Source organism: Hyperoodon ampullatus (assembly GCF_949752795.1).
Source record: "Hyperoodon ampullatus genome assembly, chromosome: 1".
NCBI classification, from domain to species: Eukaryota; Metazoa; Chordata; class Mammalia; order Artiodactyla; family Ziphiidae; genus Hyperoodon; species Hyperoodon ampullatus.
The window spans coordinates 105630781-105650181 of NC_136914.1; the positions used below are offsets into that span (position 1 = coordinate 105630781).

A 19401-nucleotide genomic window follows, 5' to 3' on the forward strand; every position below is an offset into this window, starting at 1 on the left:
ATGCAACTATTGAATGCATTTTGGCCCCAGTGTATTTGTATAAATCTCACTAGATAGCTGTACCCCATCTATGCATCATAGCTTCAGTGATCCACTGCTTAGAAAGCATAAAAGAACAAAATAAAAGCTTGAAAATTTACAGCTTTCTCTGCCAGACATATTTTGCCAAATACACAGTGGTAAACTACCAACTCAAAATACTGGCAAAAAAGCAAAAAAAAATCATGTTCCCATAACTATAGTTTACATTTAGTGAACCATCAAAATGGGCATGGAATAAATTTCCCATTTTTCTTTTTAAAATTTTATTTATTTATTTATTTATTTATTTATTTATTTATTTATTTATCTGCTGCACCTGGTCTTAGTTGCAGAACGCGGGATCTTCATTGCTGCATGCAGGATCTTTCAGTTGTGGCATGTGGGGATCTAGTTTCCTGACCAGAGATCGAACCAAGGCCCCTTACATTGGGAGCTCTTAACCATTGGACCACCAGGAAAGTCCCAATAGCTCCATTTTTCTAAAAAATTTAAACAAAGCTCAATTCTGATATACAGTTGTCCCTTGCTATCAGTAGAGGATCAGTTCCAGGGACCCCAGAGATACCAAAATCCTTGAATGCTCAACTTTCTTAGATAAAATGACATAGCATTTGCATATAACATACAAAATCCTCCTGTATACTTTAAATCATCTCTAGATTATTTATTACACCTAATACAATGTAGATGCTATGAAAATCGTTTTCAGCACATGGAAAATTCAAGTTTTGCTTTTTGGAACTTTTTGAATTTTTTTTTTCTAATATTTTCTATGTATAGTTGGCTGAACCACAGATGTGGAATCTGTCGATAGAGGGCCAACTGTACTTAAAACAGAAATAGTATTAATAAGATTATCCTATGAAGTAATTTTTAATGAAGTGGAGTTAATTCAAGTCATGTCTTCTGGGAATAAAAATGGACAGCAACAAACAAACAAAAAAAAAGGTGGAAGAAAAGAAATGTGACCTTGATGTCTCCTCAAATGTCCATAATCTCCACAGCTGTTCCTTTCATCCTCTGGTGATATTAATCTTCTGTTTATTTTGCTATTGTAATTCTAAACATATTGTTTCCTCAGAGCTTACCCTCTACAAGTTGGTCTATGCCTGTTCTTTCTTACCTCAGTAAAAGTAAAGAAAAAAAATGTGTGTGTGTGTCCTGTTGGTGGTTTAAAATCGAGTTGGGACTTCCTCTTTGAACAGTTGCCTTTTCCTCTCACGGAAGGGAGATCTCATTTTGTCTGAGACTAGATTAAGTTGAAACAGACCACGCACCAGCGAGAGGGTATGATGGCTAAGAAGCCCCCAAAACCAGCCCCTCGCAGGATCTTCCAAGAAAGGTCAAAGATTACTGCTCTACCCTTGTACTTTGAAGGTTTTTTATTAGTCAAGCGGTCAGAACACCAGGTAAGTCCACAGATGATAATGTTAAACTAGAAACTTCTGTCTTAATATAAAATTTATTTTATGGTGATATGATGTGACAAGGGTCTTCTTGTCTCTGCTGGGACTGAATCCTCTTCCCTGAGGTCAGAAATATGATTCCAATTTGCATAATTTAAATACAACATATGGCTTAAACACATATATGTATATATATATATATAAGCTTCTAATGTTGTCACTAATGTAAAAACATTCCTAAATTTCTAAATAATTTATTTAAACATCACAGAAGAGTTTAGCTTAGAAGATAAAATGTCTCCTATATATTTTCTCTACAATTTACTACTATGATGACAAGTACTATTAAGATGAAATGATACTATGATTGAAATTAAACCTTCTGCTCCCATTTGCAGTTGATTGAAGCTTACAAATAATGATCAAATTATTTTTTATGATAAACTTTTGAAAAAAATTGTGAAAATGATAAAATTGATACTGTTTAACATTGTGTATAGTTATATGTCCTAAGACACTGTTCAAGATAGTGATTTTAAAAGATACTACTTAGGGTGCTCTATGGGTAGATGTACATTAAGCTACATAAATACATTCACTCTAAGAAAATTCACAAAGCATTCTTTATTTTTTAAACATAAAAATGAAAACTTATAATTACTTAAAATCAGTGCTTTTGAAATACTAATTGTGGATAATTTGAAATGAATGAGAGAAATAAACTTGAAAGTGTCTGTTACTAAAGAAAAAAGAAATCATTAACTTAGGTCAAATTTTATGAAATGTTAATATTAATTGAAACTAGAAAAAAAGTGTTTTGAGAAATGCCTTAAGAAATGTTTAATAATAATTATAAAAATATTTTTTCTGAGGATTTATTAATGCTTATAGAAAATGTGTGTATGTAAAAATATCTGTAATAGCACATTCATATTTCTTGCATATATAATCAGATCACTTACTATTGGAGAGTAAAGACATGGTAATTTGTATTCTGTTATGGGTGTTAAACAGGTATTAGTAATATCTGTCAGTTACATTGGAACATTTTTTAGTTGATCCTATATGCTTTTAAAATGAATTCAATCTTATTACTATGGGTTAGCTACATTATTACACTTTTTTTGTTGTTGTTGTTATTTTGTTTGTTTGTTTGCTTTTGCGGTACGCGGACCTCTCACTGTTGCGGCCTCTCCCGCTGCGGAGCACAGGCTCCGGACGCACGGGCCCAGCGGCCATGGCTCACGGGCCCAGCCGCTCCGCGGCATGTGGGATCTTCCCGCACCGGGGCACGAACCCGTTTCCCCTGCATCGGCAGGCGGACTCTCAACCACTGCGCCACCAGGGAAGCCCCTACATTATTACACTTTGCCAGGAAAGGGGAGTGGGAAAAAGAAATTTCTAGATTGTAATTTAAATTTGACTATTCACTGAATTTTTTCCGAAGTATTTATAATAACTGTTTCTGGTACTGAGTTCCTTTTAATGTTTAAAAAAGGCAATCCCTTGGTATGGTTAGCAGAAAAAAAAAAGGATTTTAGGGTGTCAGTAAAACATGTCTTTACCTAATGGTTTTGCCACTTATAGCCTGGATTTAATACAAGTTACTCAATCTCCTTGAGGCTAAATTTCCTCAACTGTAAGATGGAGAGAATATGAGTTACCTCTCAAGGTATAAAGCCTGGGATGCAGCGGTGCTTAGTCAATTAATTCATTTAAGCAGTGTATATTACGTGTTTCCTATGTACCAAGTACCACACTCAGTTCTGGAGAATATGAATAAAATACAAAAACCCTACCTTCATGAGATTTAGTTTAGTAAGGAGTGATGACTCACTTACCCAAATGCTGGTCTAATTTTTCTTGGAAAGCATGCCTTGAAATGAAAAGAATAAACTATAGGTGTAAATATTTCAGATGAAATATAGCAAAGTATCTCTTACTTATATATCAGGGAGAAGAGATCAAGAGGACGACAGTAATGTCTACTAACAAGGTGATTTCAAGGATTAAAGGGATAACATATGTAAAACACCTGGCTCATACTAGAGATTAGATTCATTCTCCTTCCATTTTATTATTCATCACATTCTTATTAACATACTAAAATCAGTTTTGAATCCACAAGTAATCAGGCTCAAAGGAGAGCCACAGTGATAATTAGAGTGCTGGAAAACAGAAGCAATGAGGAAAAGCTAAGGAAAAATAGTCAGACTTCTAGGCAAGTGGTAGCAAAGTGCCAGGGAACCTTTGAAAGGGAGGTGAGCCAAGGGTATAAAGAATGTCACCTTTCGATCTGAGGGACAGGAGGAAGTTGGGAGCCTCTACAGAATATTAAGTGAGGTCTCTGCTGAAGGAATTCAAGATAGAAAAATTATAACTGAGGATTAACCTGTTCTATAAGGAGATTACATGCTGAGAGGTTTCTTAGCTATTTTTGTGACAGGGACACTTTTAAGAATTAAGATGCTTTGCCCCCAGGAAAATGTTCCAATATACACCATTTTAAATGCAATTCCAAGAGGTCCATGGAGCCCAGGTCAAGAACCCATTAAAAGTACATAATCTTTATGGAAAAAATGTGGGAAGATTTACTTAACCCACAATACTAGAATTCTGGATGATTAGGAAGACCTACTAGATAATAAAAGCTATTCAATGCTACAGTGAGATACCAATGGCATCGCAGTTTTTACAAATGGGGAAAATTCTCAGTTTTCTGGAACTATTTGAACTAAGAGAGCATTTGGGCAACATCTCACAGTCTTCAAACTATGATGTGCTATAATTAAAAACACTGTATGTAATATGTCTTCTAATTAGCCTGAACATAGAATATGATCATCATAATAGCATTAAAATAACATTTCTCTGACTAGTCCTCTAACTGCCACTAATTCATTTAGAAAAATTTTAGGGTTCAGTTGTGCTCTCAAATAGTTCTGTCTGCTAGTAATCTCCAAATTTTTAAAATAAAACACTCTTTTCAAGAAAACATTTTTGAACACAGATCTCTAATATAAGAATATTAATTTATTTAGAAGTTATATATATGTACTCCTGTACTACTAGTCCAAACAAATTACTAACTATATGCAGAAAAGGAATTAAGAAAAATGAAATAAATGAAATATAATTAGACATTCTAAAAGTTTCTTCCCCAGAGGGATCATCTTGCATGCCTCCGAGGTTTAAGTGCCTCACTTTGGAGACCACTATATAACATCCTTCTTTAAGCAAAGGCACTTTATTCATTCACAAGAAAAAAAAAATGGGAGCTTTTTATTTGGGACAGGGGCTAGAGAGGAACTTAACTGGATTTGCACTGTGACCCATTTTTCCTAGTTACATCCACCAGAAAGAGCACTGGGAGCCAGGAGATATTAAGTGTCAGTCCTACTTTAGAACTTGGGCAAGTCCTTCAGCACTTTTCATCTGTTTCCTGTTTTGTAAAATGGGTAATTACTCCCTTGCATAACTGAATGGGTTGCTGTAATGATCAAATAGACTAGATCAAAATGGGTATATTTTCTTGAGGTGTTGCCATATGGAAGATATGCTAGGCTCTTAATGTCCTATCACTCTGATCTTTACAGTAATCCTTCTGGGTAGAAATTATTTTATCTACTTCAAGATGAGTGAATTGTTGTTCACAGAGTTTAAGTTCGAGGTGCCTCACCATTAAGGGGCCTAACTTGGATTTTATTGCAAAGCACTTGACATCATGCTGCCTTTCAAACTAAAGTTCTAATTCCATTTGGTGGTGGGTTTCTAAAGGTTGGGGATGTCTAATCACTAGATTCTTTATCACATTGAGCTCAACAGTAAGCTCAGTAGACTTTCAAAAACATTTGTTTAATTGAATGAAAATGAGATAGTGACCTTAAAGTCTACGTACAAGATCATCTAATGATTATGAAGCTTAGCGAGAAATTCAAGAGGCCTATTTCGGTACATTTTTTTACTTCAGCAACTGAATGCAAATGATTGCTTAAAAATAAGAAATTTTGTGTTCAGTGTATTTAATCCAAAAGTCTGCCCTTCAAAATTAATTTTTAAAATAGCTATGTATCTCTGTAGATATAAATATATACCTAGATGTTGGTCATTGAGATTGATATTGATAGATGACTCCGATTATACCGGTTTTCAGGAGCGCTTATCAGAAACTAAATCAAGCCTGTGACCCGCAGGTCTCTGCATACTAAATATAAGTTTGATTTGTTCTTGGCTCTGGTTAGTGTCCACAGGGCCTACTGACATTCAGAATCTTCCTTTTCCTCCAGGCTGCTTTTTCCTCAACTCAGTGCCTTTGTTCTTGCTTCTTCCCCCATTTAATAAACCCTCCTTAACGCTTTCTATGAATATATATGTTTGTTTACCAGTAATGCTCCCATTTTTCCCTCATTAACCCTAGGCAATTCATACCATTCTCTCATGGCTGAACACCTCTGTAATTTTTCACAGGAGCACAGATGCATGTCTGCATGTACATAAAGAGCGAATGCAATAAACCTGGACTGCTATTAGTGATTTTAGTTTTCTGTCTTGTGGCAGGTTAATACTAATGAGGCTAATAAAGAAGATGAACAGGGTGGTAGGCTTTGACTGCAGGCTTTTCTCTTGTTTTCTTTTCCTCTAAGAATCATAAATTCTCGGGTTTGGACTTTATCTTAGACGCCATACTTCAATAAAACTACACAACCCGTGACTAAGTTCTCAAACCAATACGCCTCCATTCCAATCTCCTCCCCACTCTCCCTCACTCCCATCCTAGTTCCAAAATTCTGTGTAATCTTGACTTCCTCCTTGCATTGAGAGACTTACCATTAGAGAAGGATGTAAAAGCCTTTAAAAGAGAGAGATGATTTTTTAAAAGCTCTGAGATAAAATTGAATTGTTTTATTATTTCATCTCAAGTCAATTCTCAGAAAGTTCAAGTATTTTTCAACAGAATGACTATACACTTTCATGGTTTTTATAGAACACCTGCTTAATCATAGTATAGGTTAGCAACTTTTTCAAGCCAAAGTTCTCAATGCAGTTTTCTATCTTTTTACTTAAGACAATATGAAAGGGTGATTTTATATAGGAATGACAATGGATTTCATTATCCTAGTTTACAAAATATCTTCTCCTACTTGTACATAATCCCATTAAAAGAGATCTATTTTAGAGATTTTTAGTTGGCATCACCCTCACACACACATACAAATTACCATGTGGAAAGAGTATTATTATATGGATAATAAAATATGCAAAGTACCTGTTAATAATGTGAGTGATGAGGTAATGCTTCCCCACCACCACTGGCCAATATTGATGGAACCCTTGCTATGTCCCAGGTCCTATGTGCTTTACATACATCATTATTCCATTCAATCCTTCAACAACTCTGAGGATTTGCTACTTATGTAGTAAGAGGCTGGTTTCCATACTTCTATTCTTGGTCCCTTAACACTGAGCTCTCACACAGGAGACACATAATAATTATTATTATCATTACAATTCACTGGTTTTTAATATATTCACAAAGCTGTATAACCATCACCACTATCTAGTTCTAGAACATTTTCTAGAACATTGAAAATGTTTAAGTTTAATGTTTTAAGTTTTAAGTTTAATGTTTAAGTTTCTGAAAAGAAACGCCATTAGCAGTTACTCCCAATTCCCCTGCCCTGTACAATTTTTTTTTTTTTTTTTTTTTTTTTTTTTGTGGTACGCGGGCCTCTCACTGCTGTGGCCTCTCCCGTTGCGGAGCACAGGCTCCGGACGCGCAGGCCCAGCGGCCATGGCTCACGGGCCCAGCTGCTCCGCAGCATGTGGGATCCTCCTGGACCGGGGCACGAACCCGTGAACCCTGCATCGGCAGGCGGACTCTCAACCACTGTGCCACCAGGGAAGCCCACATTTTTTATACCCATTTGTTGGGATTTTTCCTCCCCCAAGTTTGAAAGCAAGTGGAAATTAAGACACAGGAATCACACAAATGAAGATCAATTCATTACTTTTATTATTAATAAAATCTATTGATAGTGGTTTAGATTTAAGGCCAAAACTTTGCTGACACTTTACCCCAGATATAGGTAGGCTTGACCTACCGTGAGTCACTGATGCAGTTTGAGAGTCACAGCCTGCCCATCTTGGAGGCCCTTTGCCACATGGCAGGGAACAGAGTAGAACACCCACTCTGTCCCGGCAGGCTGAACTGAGAGAAGACAAGAAGGCGTTGAGTTGAGCTTCCTGCCTCGCAGACTCACCTCTTAGATACTCAATCCTACCCTCTGCAGAGGAGGTGGTTCTCTCTAGCAGCACCCTGCAGGATAGATTGGAGGGAGAATGAAAGCAGTGGAGAGACCAGGCAAAGGGCTATTTTAATGCCATTAACATTTTGTATCCTATGTGAAAATAAGGAAAGAAAAGACTTCTGCTGTGGCTGAAATTAAGGTTTGTTCCCTTGCCTTATTGAACTGCTTGACTCAGAGATGTGTCAAGTATATACTGGCATCTGGATTTCAGACAAAAGGAAGAATCTCTTTGCCCAGTTTTACAGTTGCTTCTTTGGGGACCATCTGTTGGCTAATCCTTCAATCCTATGCCCCTTTGAATTGTTCTTTTCTTTGGTAATCCATTTTTGATTCAGGAGGCATCAGCATGTTCATTACATTACATTATAGCCAGCTCTCTGTTGGGAGGTAGGATGAAGTGGAAAGATCACAGGGCTTGGACAGAGAAACTGTGCTCCATGTTCCAACTCTACCCCTGAGGTAGATTGCTGCAAGACTACTATCAGTTTGTTCAAGTCTCACTATATACACTCCCCTTGGAAATGTGACTTTTCTGCTCCTTCCATAAAGAAGCTGAGTCTGTTTTTCTGCTCCTTGAATCTGGACTGGGTCATGCTTTGGTAAATGTGACAAAAGCAGAGGATTAGACAGTACTTGCACATTGGGTTTTGCCCTCTCTTACCCCTGAGCATTCTTCTGCTAGCAGTGAACAAGTCTAGGCCAGCTGACTGGAAGATGAGACTGCACGGAGTGTGATTCCAATTGTCTCAGTAGAGTGGTTTCCAACACCAACAACCACTTTTCTGATTCTCTGGACATCAACTAGGTGTTCAACACTTCAGTTCAATTCTGATACTAACTACCTACCCAAATTTAGTGCAGACCCCCCAGCTTAATTAAGAGCTGAGTCCCACGAGACTACCCCCTACTTCACTCACTAGCCACAAGTCCAAGATCTCCTGTCCTTCGGACTGACTGGTGATAAATCAGGGGTTCCCATGCCCCTCTCCCAAGATTTCATAATTTACTAGAATGGCTCGCAGAACTCAGGAAAACACTTTGCTTACATTTACTGATAAGGGATACAAATGAACAGCCAGATGAAGAGGGCAAGGTCTGGAAGGATCCCAAGCATGGGTGTTACTATCTTTGTGGAGATGGGGTACACCACCCTTTTGGCATGTGGAAACTTATCAAATCTTGTTGTTCAAGAGTTTTTATAGAGCACAATCTCCAGGCCCACCTCCTCCTTCCTGGAAGTTGGTAGGTAGGGTTGAAAGTTCCAACCCTCTAATCATTTGCTCTTTTGGTGACCAGACCCATCCTGAAGCTATCTAGGAGTCCCATCCTAAGTTACCTCATTAGTAAAAGTTCAGGTATGATGTAAAAGGGTTCACTATGAATAACAAAAGCACTCCTATTACTTAGGAAATTCCAAGTGTTTTAGGATCTCTATGCCAGGAATTAGGAGACAAAGACTAAATATATTTCTTATTGTACCACACCTAGTCATTCTGCCTTCCCAGCCAAGTCCCCAAGCAAGCGAATGAGGGTACCTTAGACCATTAAGTCACAGCCAAGTATACCCAGATCCAAAGAATCATCCGCCAGCCACAGAATGAGGAGAAATATAAAATGCTTTCTGTTTTAGTCCACTAAGTTTTAGGGTGGCTTGTTATACAGCAAAAGCTAATATAGCACCTTATCAGCCATGAAGACAAAGGGAGAAAATAGTTCTATTAAGAACATGAGAAAGATGGTTGCTGTAATTCAGAATGAATTTAATCTTGAACTTCCTGAGAGCCAAGGAAAATAAAAGAAAGATGGGTTATAGAGTTCCCATTATTTGAGAAAATAAGTCTATAAATTCTAAAGAGGTGACAAACATTTTGGTGGTCAAAAAAAGAATAAATGATATGTCATTATCAAAGAGACACAAAATACCATAACATATGAGTGTCTTCACATTTATAAGCAAAAGAAAAAATTTCTTCACCTGATTTTCTTACATTAACCCTCAATATAAATCAAGATAATCCAACGTGTTGTGAAAATTCAGCTTATTAAACCCTAAAGGAAGCAATGATCAACATGTCTATAAAACTGACTGGAATTTTTAAAAACACACTTTTGCAAAGAACTGGGTATGAAGGAAAGTCTTCAGATTTGAAGGATTTTCTTTTTTTTTTATGTTTTAACCACGCCCCCCTTGCCATTCTTTTGTAATACAGCAAATCTTCATAAAATGTAAGTTCTTATCTAAATAGACTTTCACTTGATTGAGTCTTACTAGGTTATTTAAATATTTTAAACTTAAAAAATTATATTTCTATAGAACTCATAATAATGTGAACATATTAATTATGAAATGTTTAACATATGAATGAAATTTGAATTCAAAGTTCAGCTTTGATTGTGTTATTTTTATCATTAGCAATTGCTCATATTTCCTTGATCTATATAAATATATTCTATTTATTGAACCTAAACTATGAGCCATGTACTATGCTAAGTGATTTATATGTATTAATTCATTCAATCTTTTCAACTGCCTTGGGAGGTAGATGTTAAATGCTTGTCCCAACCTGGTCCCTTATATGGCCCCTCTTACAGGTGCAAGTTTCCACTGAAAGTGCACAAAAAGTCAAGCATCTTAAATCAATGAGGAAAGTTTTGGAAAACAATTTACTTAAACACAAATCAAATTACATCCCTACTGCACACCTCATACTAAAATTTGTGAAGGATTTAACCAGGAATTAAATGTAAAATTAAGCAATAAAAAAGTAGGTGATTTATCTCAGGAGAAAGAAGAATATTATATCACACAGCAATTAAGAAGTTACAAAGGGAAATATCAATAGGAAAATAGTTGAATATACATAATGGAATGATGTTTACAATTTCTTTCCCACAGGATTATAAACATTACTGGACAGAGCTGAGAGGAACTACACTTTTCTTTTATAACAACAAAAAAAGTACAGCAGTAAGTAAACATGTTCGGCTGATTTAATTTTTTCCCAGTAAACACTTGCCATATAGTTTATTGTTCACTTTCTGTCTTCCGAAAGCAAAGACATTCCAGTACAACCAATTTAAATAAGAACATTTATATCTGTGAGGGCTATGGTAAAATTTCCTAGGCAACTCAGAAGGTGTTAACTGATACCCGAAGTCTCCTAACATACAATATGTCACAATTTAATTTTTCTAGAAAGATACACACATACCCCATGAGATAAGACTTCTAAGAGCTCAAGCATGAGAATAACAATAAAGAAATTCTGAGATTATTTATTTGTATTAATTTTAAATAATTGATTGATATTTCACTTTATCCACAAAAAAAATGAAAATGGTGTATTTCATTTTTTCCACAAATAAAACGTAGCATTTTGGTAGCAAATGCATGTCTACCTTGGAATGCTATGCTTATGAGATTTTATGATCCAGTAACTTGTTTAAATATAAACATTTCAGACCATGAATGTAGTACCCCACACTTCTTAGAACATTATTATTACAGGACCAGATCTAATGTAAGATACAGAAAAAGAGCCTCTGTGATGTAATCGACCTGCAGGAATTTCAGCACCATTAGTGATAAACTAACCAGAAGTCATTTATAAAACCAAACAGAAAACAAACTTAAAATGGTCATCTTTGAGGTCAAGGGTCCAAGATGGCAGAGTAGAAGGATGTGCTTTCACTCCCTCTTGCGAGAGCATTGGAATCACAAGCAACTGCTGAACTATCATCAACAGGAAACACTGGAACTCACCAAAAGAGATACCCCACATCCAAAGACAAAGGAGAAGCCACAATGAGATGGTAGAAGGGGCGCAATCACAATAAAATCAAATCCCATAACTGTTGGGTGGGTGACTCACAAACTGGAGAACACTTATACCACAGAAGTCCACCCACTGGAGTGAAGGTTCTGAGCCCCACATCAGGCTTCCCAACCTGGGTGTCCAGCAACAGGAAGAGGAATTCCTAGAGAATCAGACTTTGAAGGCTAGCAGGATTTGACTACAGGGCTTTGACAGGACTGGGAGAAACAGAGACTCCACTCTTGGAGGGAACACACAAAGTAGTGTGCATATCGGGACCCAGGGGAAGGAGCAGTGACCCCATAGGAGACTGAACCAGACCTACCTGCCAGTGTTGAAGGGTCTCCTGCAGAGGCGGGGGGTGGCTGTGTCTCACCATGAGGACAAGGACACTGGCAGCAGAAGTTCTGGGAAGTACTCCTTGGTGTGAACCCTCCCAGAGTCTGTCATTAGCCCCACCAAAGAGCCTGAGTAGGCTCCAGTGTTGAGTCGCCTCAGGCCAAACAACCAACAAGGAGGGAACCCAGCTCCACCCATCAGCAGACAAGTGGAATAAAGTTTTACTGAGCTCTGCCCACCAGAGCAACAGCCAGCTCTACCCACCACCAGTCCCTCACATCAGGAAACTTGCACAAGCCTCTTAGATAGCCTCATCCACCAGAGGGCAGACAGCAGAAGCAGGAAGACCTACAATCCTGCAGCCTGTGGAACAAAAACCACATTCACAGAAAGATAGACAAGATGAAAAGGCAGAGGCCTATGTACCAGATGAAGGAACAAGATAAAACCTCAGAAAAACGACTAAATGAAGTGGAGATAGGCAACCTTCCAGAAAAAGAATTCAGAATAGTGATAGTGAAGATGATCCAGGACCTCAGGAAAAGAACGGAGGCAAAGATCGAGAAGATGCAAGAAATGTTTAACAAAGACCTAGAAGAATTAAAGAACAAACAAACAGAGATGAACAATACAATAACTGAAATGAAAAATATACTAGAAGGAATCAATAGCAGAATAACTGAGGCAGAAGAATGGATAAGTGACCTGGAATGAGAATGGTGAAATTCACCGCTGCAGAACAGAATAAAAAAAAAGAATGAAAAGAAATGAAGACAGCCTAAGAGACCTCGGAGACAACATTAAATGCAACAACATTTGCATTATAGGGGTCCCAGAAGGAGAAGAGAGAGAGAAAGGACCCGAGAAAATATTTGAAGACATTACAGTTGAAAACTTCCCTAATATGGGAAAGGAAATAGGCACCCAAGTCCAGGAAGCACAGAGAGTCCCATACAGGATAAATCCAAGGAGAAACAGGCCGAGACACATAGTAATCAAATTGACAAAAATTAAAGCCGAAGAAAAATTATTAAAAGCAACAAGGGGAAAATGACAAATAACATACAAGGGAACTCCCATAAGGTTAACAGCTGATTTCTCAGAAGAAACTCTACAAGTCAGAAGGGAGTGGCATGACATATTTAAAGAGATGGAAGGGAAGAAACTAAAACCAAGGTTACTCTACGCAGCAAGGATATCATTCAGATTTGATGGAGAAATCAAAAGTTTTACAGACAAGCAAAAGCTAAGAGAATTCAGCACCACCAAACCAGCTCTACAACAAATGCTAAAGGAAATTTTCTAAGTGGAAAACACAAGAGAAGAAAAGGACCTAAAAAAACAAACCCAAAACAATTAAGAAAATGGTAATAGGAACATATATATCAATAATTACCTTAAACGTGAATGGATTAAATGCTCCAACCAAAAGATACAGGCTCTCTGAATGGATACATAAACAAGACCCATAAATATGGTGTCTACAAGAGACCCACTTCAGATCTAGGGGCACATACAGACTGAAAGTGAGGGGCTGGAAAAAAATATTCCATGAAAATTGAACTCAAAATAAAGCTGGAGTAGCATACTCATATCAGATAAAATAGACTTTAAAATAAAGAATGTTATAAGAGACAAGGAAGGACACTACATAATGATCAAGGGATCAACCCAAGAAGAAGATATAACAATTATAAATATATATTCACTCAACATAGGAGCACCTCAATACATAAGGCAACTGCTAACAGCTATAAGAGAGGAAATTGACAGTAACATAAAAATAGTGGGGGATTTTAACACCTCACTTACACCAATGGGCAGATCATCCAAACAGAAAATTAATAAGGAAACACAAGCGTTAAATGACACAATAGACCAGATAGATTTAATTGATATGTATAGGACATTCCATTCAAAAAGAGCAGATTACACTTTCTTCTCAAGTGCGCAAGGAACATTCTCCAGGATAGATCATATCTTGGATCACAAATCAAGCCTTAGTAAATTTAAGAAAATGAAATCATATCAAGCATCTTTTCTGACCACAATGCTCTTCTCAAACTCTTCCAAAAAACTGCAGAGGAAGGAACACTCCCAAACTCATTCTAAGAGGCCACCATCACCCTGATACCAAATCCAGACAAAGATATCACAAAAAAAGAAAATTACAGACCAATATCACTGCTGAACACAGATGCAAAAATCCTCAACAAAATACTAGCAAACAGAATCTAACAACACATTAAAAGAATCACACACCATGATCAAGTGGGATTTATCCCAGGGATGCAAGGATTCTTCAATATATGCAAATCAATCAATGTGATACACTACATTAACAAACTGAAGAATAAAAACCATATGGTCATCTCAATAGATGAAGAAAAAGCTTCTGACAAAATTCAACACCCATTTATGATAAAAACTCTCCAGAAAGTTGGCTTAGAGGGAACCTACCTCTACATAATAAAGGCCATATATAACAAACCCACAGCAAACATCATTCTCAGTGGTGAAAGCATTTCCTCTAAGATCAGGAACAAGACCAGGATGTCCACTCTCACCACTATTATTCAACATAGTTTTGGAAGTCCTAGCCACAGCAATCAGAGAAGAAGAATAAATCAAAGGAATCCAAATTGGAAAAGAAGAAGTAAAACTGCCACTGTTTGCAGATGACATGATACTATACATAGAGAATCCTAAAGATGCCACGAGAAAACTACTAGACCTAATCAATGCATTTGGTAAAGTAGCAGGATATAAAATTAATGCACAGAAATCTCTTGCATTCCTATACACTAATCATGAAAAATCAGAAAGAGAAATTAAGGAAACACTCCCATTTACCACTGCAACAAAAAGAATAAAATACCTAGGAATAAACCTACCTAGGGAGACAAAAGACCTGTATGCAGAAAACTATAAGACACTGATGAAAGAAATTAAAGATGATTCCAACAGATAGAGAGATATACCATGTTCTTGGATTGGAAGAATCAATATTGTGAAAATGACTATACCACACAAAGCAATCTACAGATTCAATGCCATCCCTATGAAATTACCAACGGCATTTTTCACAGAAGAAGAACAAAAAATTTCACAATTTGTATGGAGACAAAAATGACCCCGAATAGCCAAAGCAGTCTTGAGGGAAAAACGTGGAGCTGGAGGAATCAGACTCCCTGACTTCAGACTTTACTACAAAGCTACAGTAATCAAGATAATATGGTACTGGAACAAAAACAGAAATATAGATCAATGGAACAGGATAGAAAGCCCAGAGATAAACCCATGCACCTATGGTCAACTAATCTATGACAAAGGAGGCAAGGATATACAATGGAGAAAAGACAGTCTCTTCAATAAGTGATGCTGGGAGAACTGGACAGATATATGTAAAAGAATGACATTAGAACACTCCTTAACACCATACACAAAAATAAACTCAAAATGGATTAGAGACCTAAATGTAAGACCAGACACTATAAAACTCTTAGAGGAAAACATAGGAAGAACACTCTTTGAAATAAATCACAGCAAGATCTTTTGGATCCACCTCCTAGATTAATGGAAATAAAAACAAAAATAAACAAATGGGACCAAATGAAACTTAAAAGCTTTTGCACAGCAAAGGAAACTACAAACAAGACAAAAAGACAACCCTCAGAATGGGAGAAATATTTGCAAATGAATCAACGGACAAAGGATTAATCTCCAAAATATATAAACAGCTCATGCAGCTCAATATTAAAAAAACAACCCAATCCAAAAATGCACAGAAGACCTATATAGACATTTCTCCAAAGAAGACATACAGATGGCCTAGAAGCACATGAAAAGCTGCTCAACATCACTAATTATTAGAGAAATGCAAATCAAAACTACAATGAGGTATCACCTCACACCAGTTAGAATGGGCATCACCAGAAAATCTACAAACAGCAAATGCTGGAGAGGGTGTGGAGAAAAGGGAACCCTCTTGCACTTTTGGTGGGAATGTAAATTGATACAGCCACTATGGAGAACAGTATGGAGGTTCCTTAAAAAACTAAAAATAGAATTACCATGTGATCCAGCAATCCCACTACTGGGTATATACACAGAGAAAACCATAATTCAAAAAGACACATGCACCCCAATGTTCATTGCAGCACTATTTACAATAGCCAGGAGATGGAAGCAACATAAATGCCCATCAGCAGAAGAATGGGTAAAGAAGATTTGGTACATATATACAGAGGAATACTAGCCATAAAAAGGAGTGAAATTGGGTCATTTGTAGAGATGTGGATGGATCTAGAGACTTCATACAGAGTGAAGTAAGTCAGAAAAAGAAAACAAATATCATATATTAATGCATATATATGGAATCTGAAAAAATGGTACAGATGAACTGGTTTGCAGGGCAAAAATTGAGACACAGATGTAGAGAACAAACATATGGACACCAAGGGGGGAAAGTGGCAGGGGATGGTGGTGTGATGAATTGGGAGATAAGGATTGACATGTATACACTAATATGTATAAAATGGATAACTAGTAAGAACCTGCTGTATAAAAAAATAAATAATATTCAAAAAAATAAAAAACAAAAAAATAAAAAAAAAAGAAAGTAAATGACAGCCTAAATTGCCAACTGTAAGCGGTTATCTGACTTCATTTCTTCAAGGCCTCTGACAATTTTTGGCCTCATGTCTTGCAATTTCCCACTTGAGCATAATGCTACTTTTACCCATTCCTCTATTACATCAGACTTTTGCCTGAAGATGGACTTCCCATTTGCTTTTATTTAGGCCTGGAAGGCTCTCCTCTCTTCAATACCATCTTCTGAGAGAGGGTTTCTCTTTTCACCCACTGTAAGTTAGGTTTCTGCAACCCTTTCTTACCAGTTACTATCTCTCTCTCTATTCTGTCATGCTTTTGGAAAATTACCTTCTGATATTTTCGCTCAATACAGCATTAATATTTTTTTGCTTTATTCCCACTCTACTAAAATAATAACCTAATCTGGACTCTCTACCTTCAATCTTTCTTATGTTTAATTCATCTTACAGCTAGAATGCACTGATCCCAACACCTTGTTTGGCCATTTCATTCCCTCATTCTCCTACCAAAATATGCCACCCCAATATTTGATAAACACCCCATGCCTAGAGGATAAAAGTCCTTAGCCTTTTGTTCAAGGCCACCCTGTACAGCCTCTACCTACAGCCCTAAACCATAACTTCTACTACTCCTTTAGAAGGAATGCTGTGCCTCATGGAATAAAAATCATGTTTACATACATTCCTTCCTGTTCAGTTCAGTTTCACATCATTTCTCTTGCCTGTTTCATTCTCTCATTCACCCTTCTACATTTCTAAATCTTTATTCTTTATTTCAGGCCTACATCAAGTTCTAGCACTTCAGTGAACATTTCTCCAACTGCTTCAGAATTTAATGACCATTCCCTTTTTCTTCATACTTACTCAGATCTAAGCAAAAAGAGTTTTATGTTCCTGACTATGAATTTAAAATAGTCTTACACGTTTTTGTATGAAAGAAATGTCTTACAAGTACTATACTGTTTATGTTTGATATAATAAAGCTGCAAAATAAAAAGCCAGAAAAAAAATGGTCATCTTTCACCAGATCTCTGGGTAGACAAGATTATATAAAGATGTTTTCAAATACCATAAAATAAATTTTAACATAATTAACTTCTCTGTTGTGTCTCCAACTTCCCACTGATGTCAGTGAAAATACAAAAGACCCTGGCCTAAACCTTGTATAATACACATATGTGGGGCTTCCCTGGTGGCACAGTGGTTGAGAATCTGCCTGCCAATGCAGGGGACACGGGTTCGAGCCCTGGTCTGGGAAGATCCCACATGCCGCAGAATAACTAGGCCCGTGAGCCACAACTACTGAGCTTGCGCGTCTGGAGCCTGTGCTCCGTAACAAGAGAGGCCGTGATAGTGAGAGGTCCGCACACTGCGATGAAGAGTGGCCCCCACTTGCCACAACTAGAGAAAGTCCTCGCATAGAAATGAAGACCCAACACAGCCAAAAATACATAAATTAATTTTTAAAAAAGTAACAAATGTTCAAGTACAATTGGTGTCTTTTAAAAAATATACACATATGTGAGAGAGTTCATAGTTACTATTCACCTACTACATGGCAAGGGAGGTACAACTTAGCGATTGGGAGCCTGGTCTTTAGGTAGACTACCTGGATTTTTGTCCTAGCCCTGCCACTGTTCACTGTGCCATTTTGGGATCTTGGGCTATTTACCTAACCTCTCTGTGTCGCAGTGTATCAGTTAGGGTACTGGTAGGAAACAGATGACCTCTCAAATTAGGCAACTTGAAGACAGTTTAATGAAGATACTATATTCAAAGCAGTGGACAGGATGTAGGAAAACCACAAAGGATAGTACAGAACCCTGAGGCTTTGTGACAGTGCCCCATTACCATACCTAGAAGTAAAGGAAAGAGAGGGAGAATAGTGGGAGAGGTATGTGAAGATGACTGCCCTGAAAAGAGTATGATTTTTGACAGAGGAAGCAATTGCATAGAGTAATAAATACCTGACCTCACTCTCCTCGCTCTTCTGATCTCCTGCCAGTGTTCACCAGCGGTCCAACCCAACAGAAGTCAGAGGTTAAGGAAGCCCTTCATGTTGTCCATATAGTTCCCCCTCCTGGTGCACAGTGTTGGATGGTGAAGGGATAAAAGTGAATCTAGAGGAGGAAATATCAATAAAAGATCTCCAACACAATCAGTTTCAAATAAAAATTAGGATGAAAACAGTAGCCCATCTCATAAACTTATCAAAAAGATTAAATGCAATAGTAAGTAAAAGGACTTAAGATTGAGTCTTAAGACTTAAGAGAGCAGCTGGCACATAGTAAGCATTTTACACGTATTATCTCATTTAATTCTCACCACATCCCTGCAGAGTGGGTACTATTTTAATGCCTACTTTATAGATGAGAATAGTCAAGTTTAAGATTAAAAAATTATACAAGATCAGAAAGTTAATGAAAGGGGTACAATCCAGATCTTGTTCCTGAGCCAGCATTCTTAACCACTATGTCATGAAGAGACTGTTATAACAAAATGCTGTGGAATTGCCCATCTACCAATTTTGTTAAAATAGAATGCAGACTTTGGGGGAATTTTTTTCGGTGATAGTCTTAGAAGAAAGCACAGGGATGGAACAAGCAACAACTGTAGATACTTAGCCTATAAGTAGGGAAAAATTTAAAGCCGCCTTTAAACATTTGAAAGGCTGTCAGGAGGTCATGTGAAAAAGTCACTGAATTAGTTTAGTGTTATTCCAGGGGAAGGGGACTAGGACCATGGATGGAAATTACCTGGAGAAAAACTGTAGCTTTAAGACAAGAGACATCTTGCCACAGGCACAGCTGTATAGGACATATGAGTTCCATGTTGTTCGAGATGTTCCAGCATAGGCTGGATGACTGCATGGAGGAAT

At 37.3% G+C, this 19401-nt stretch overlaps 1 protein-coding gene across 1 annotated transcript in view; it reads left to right on the top strand.

The window, feature by feature from the left end:
* Positions 1–1331: 1331 nt before the first annotated feature.
* STAP1 (signal transducing adaptor family member 1) overlaps positions 1332–19401 on the top strand; it is a gene marked incomplete at both ends in the record, with an annotated part of 38434 nt that continues 20364 nt past the window's right edge. Inside the window, 2 exons of the mRNA XM_079716589.1 lie at positions 1332–1451; positions 10653–10724. Of these exons, the coding sequence (XP_079572715.1) occupies positions 1332–1451; positions 10653–10724 (192 nt within the window). The remainder of the gene's footprint in view (positions 1452–10652; positions 10725–19401) is intronic.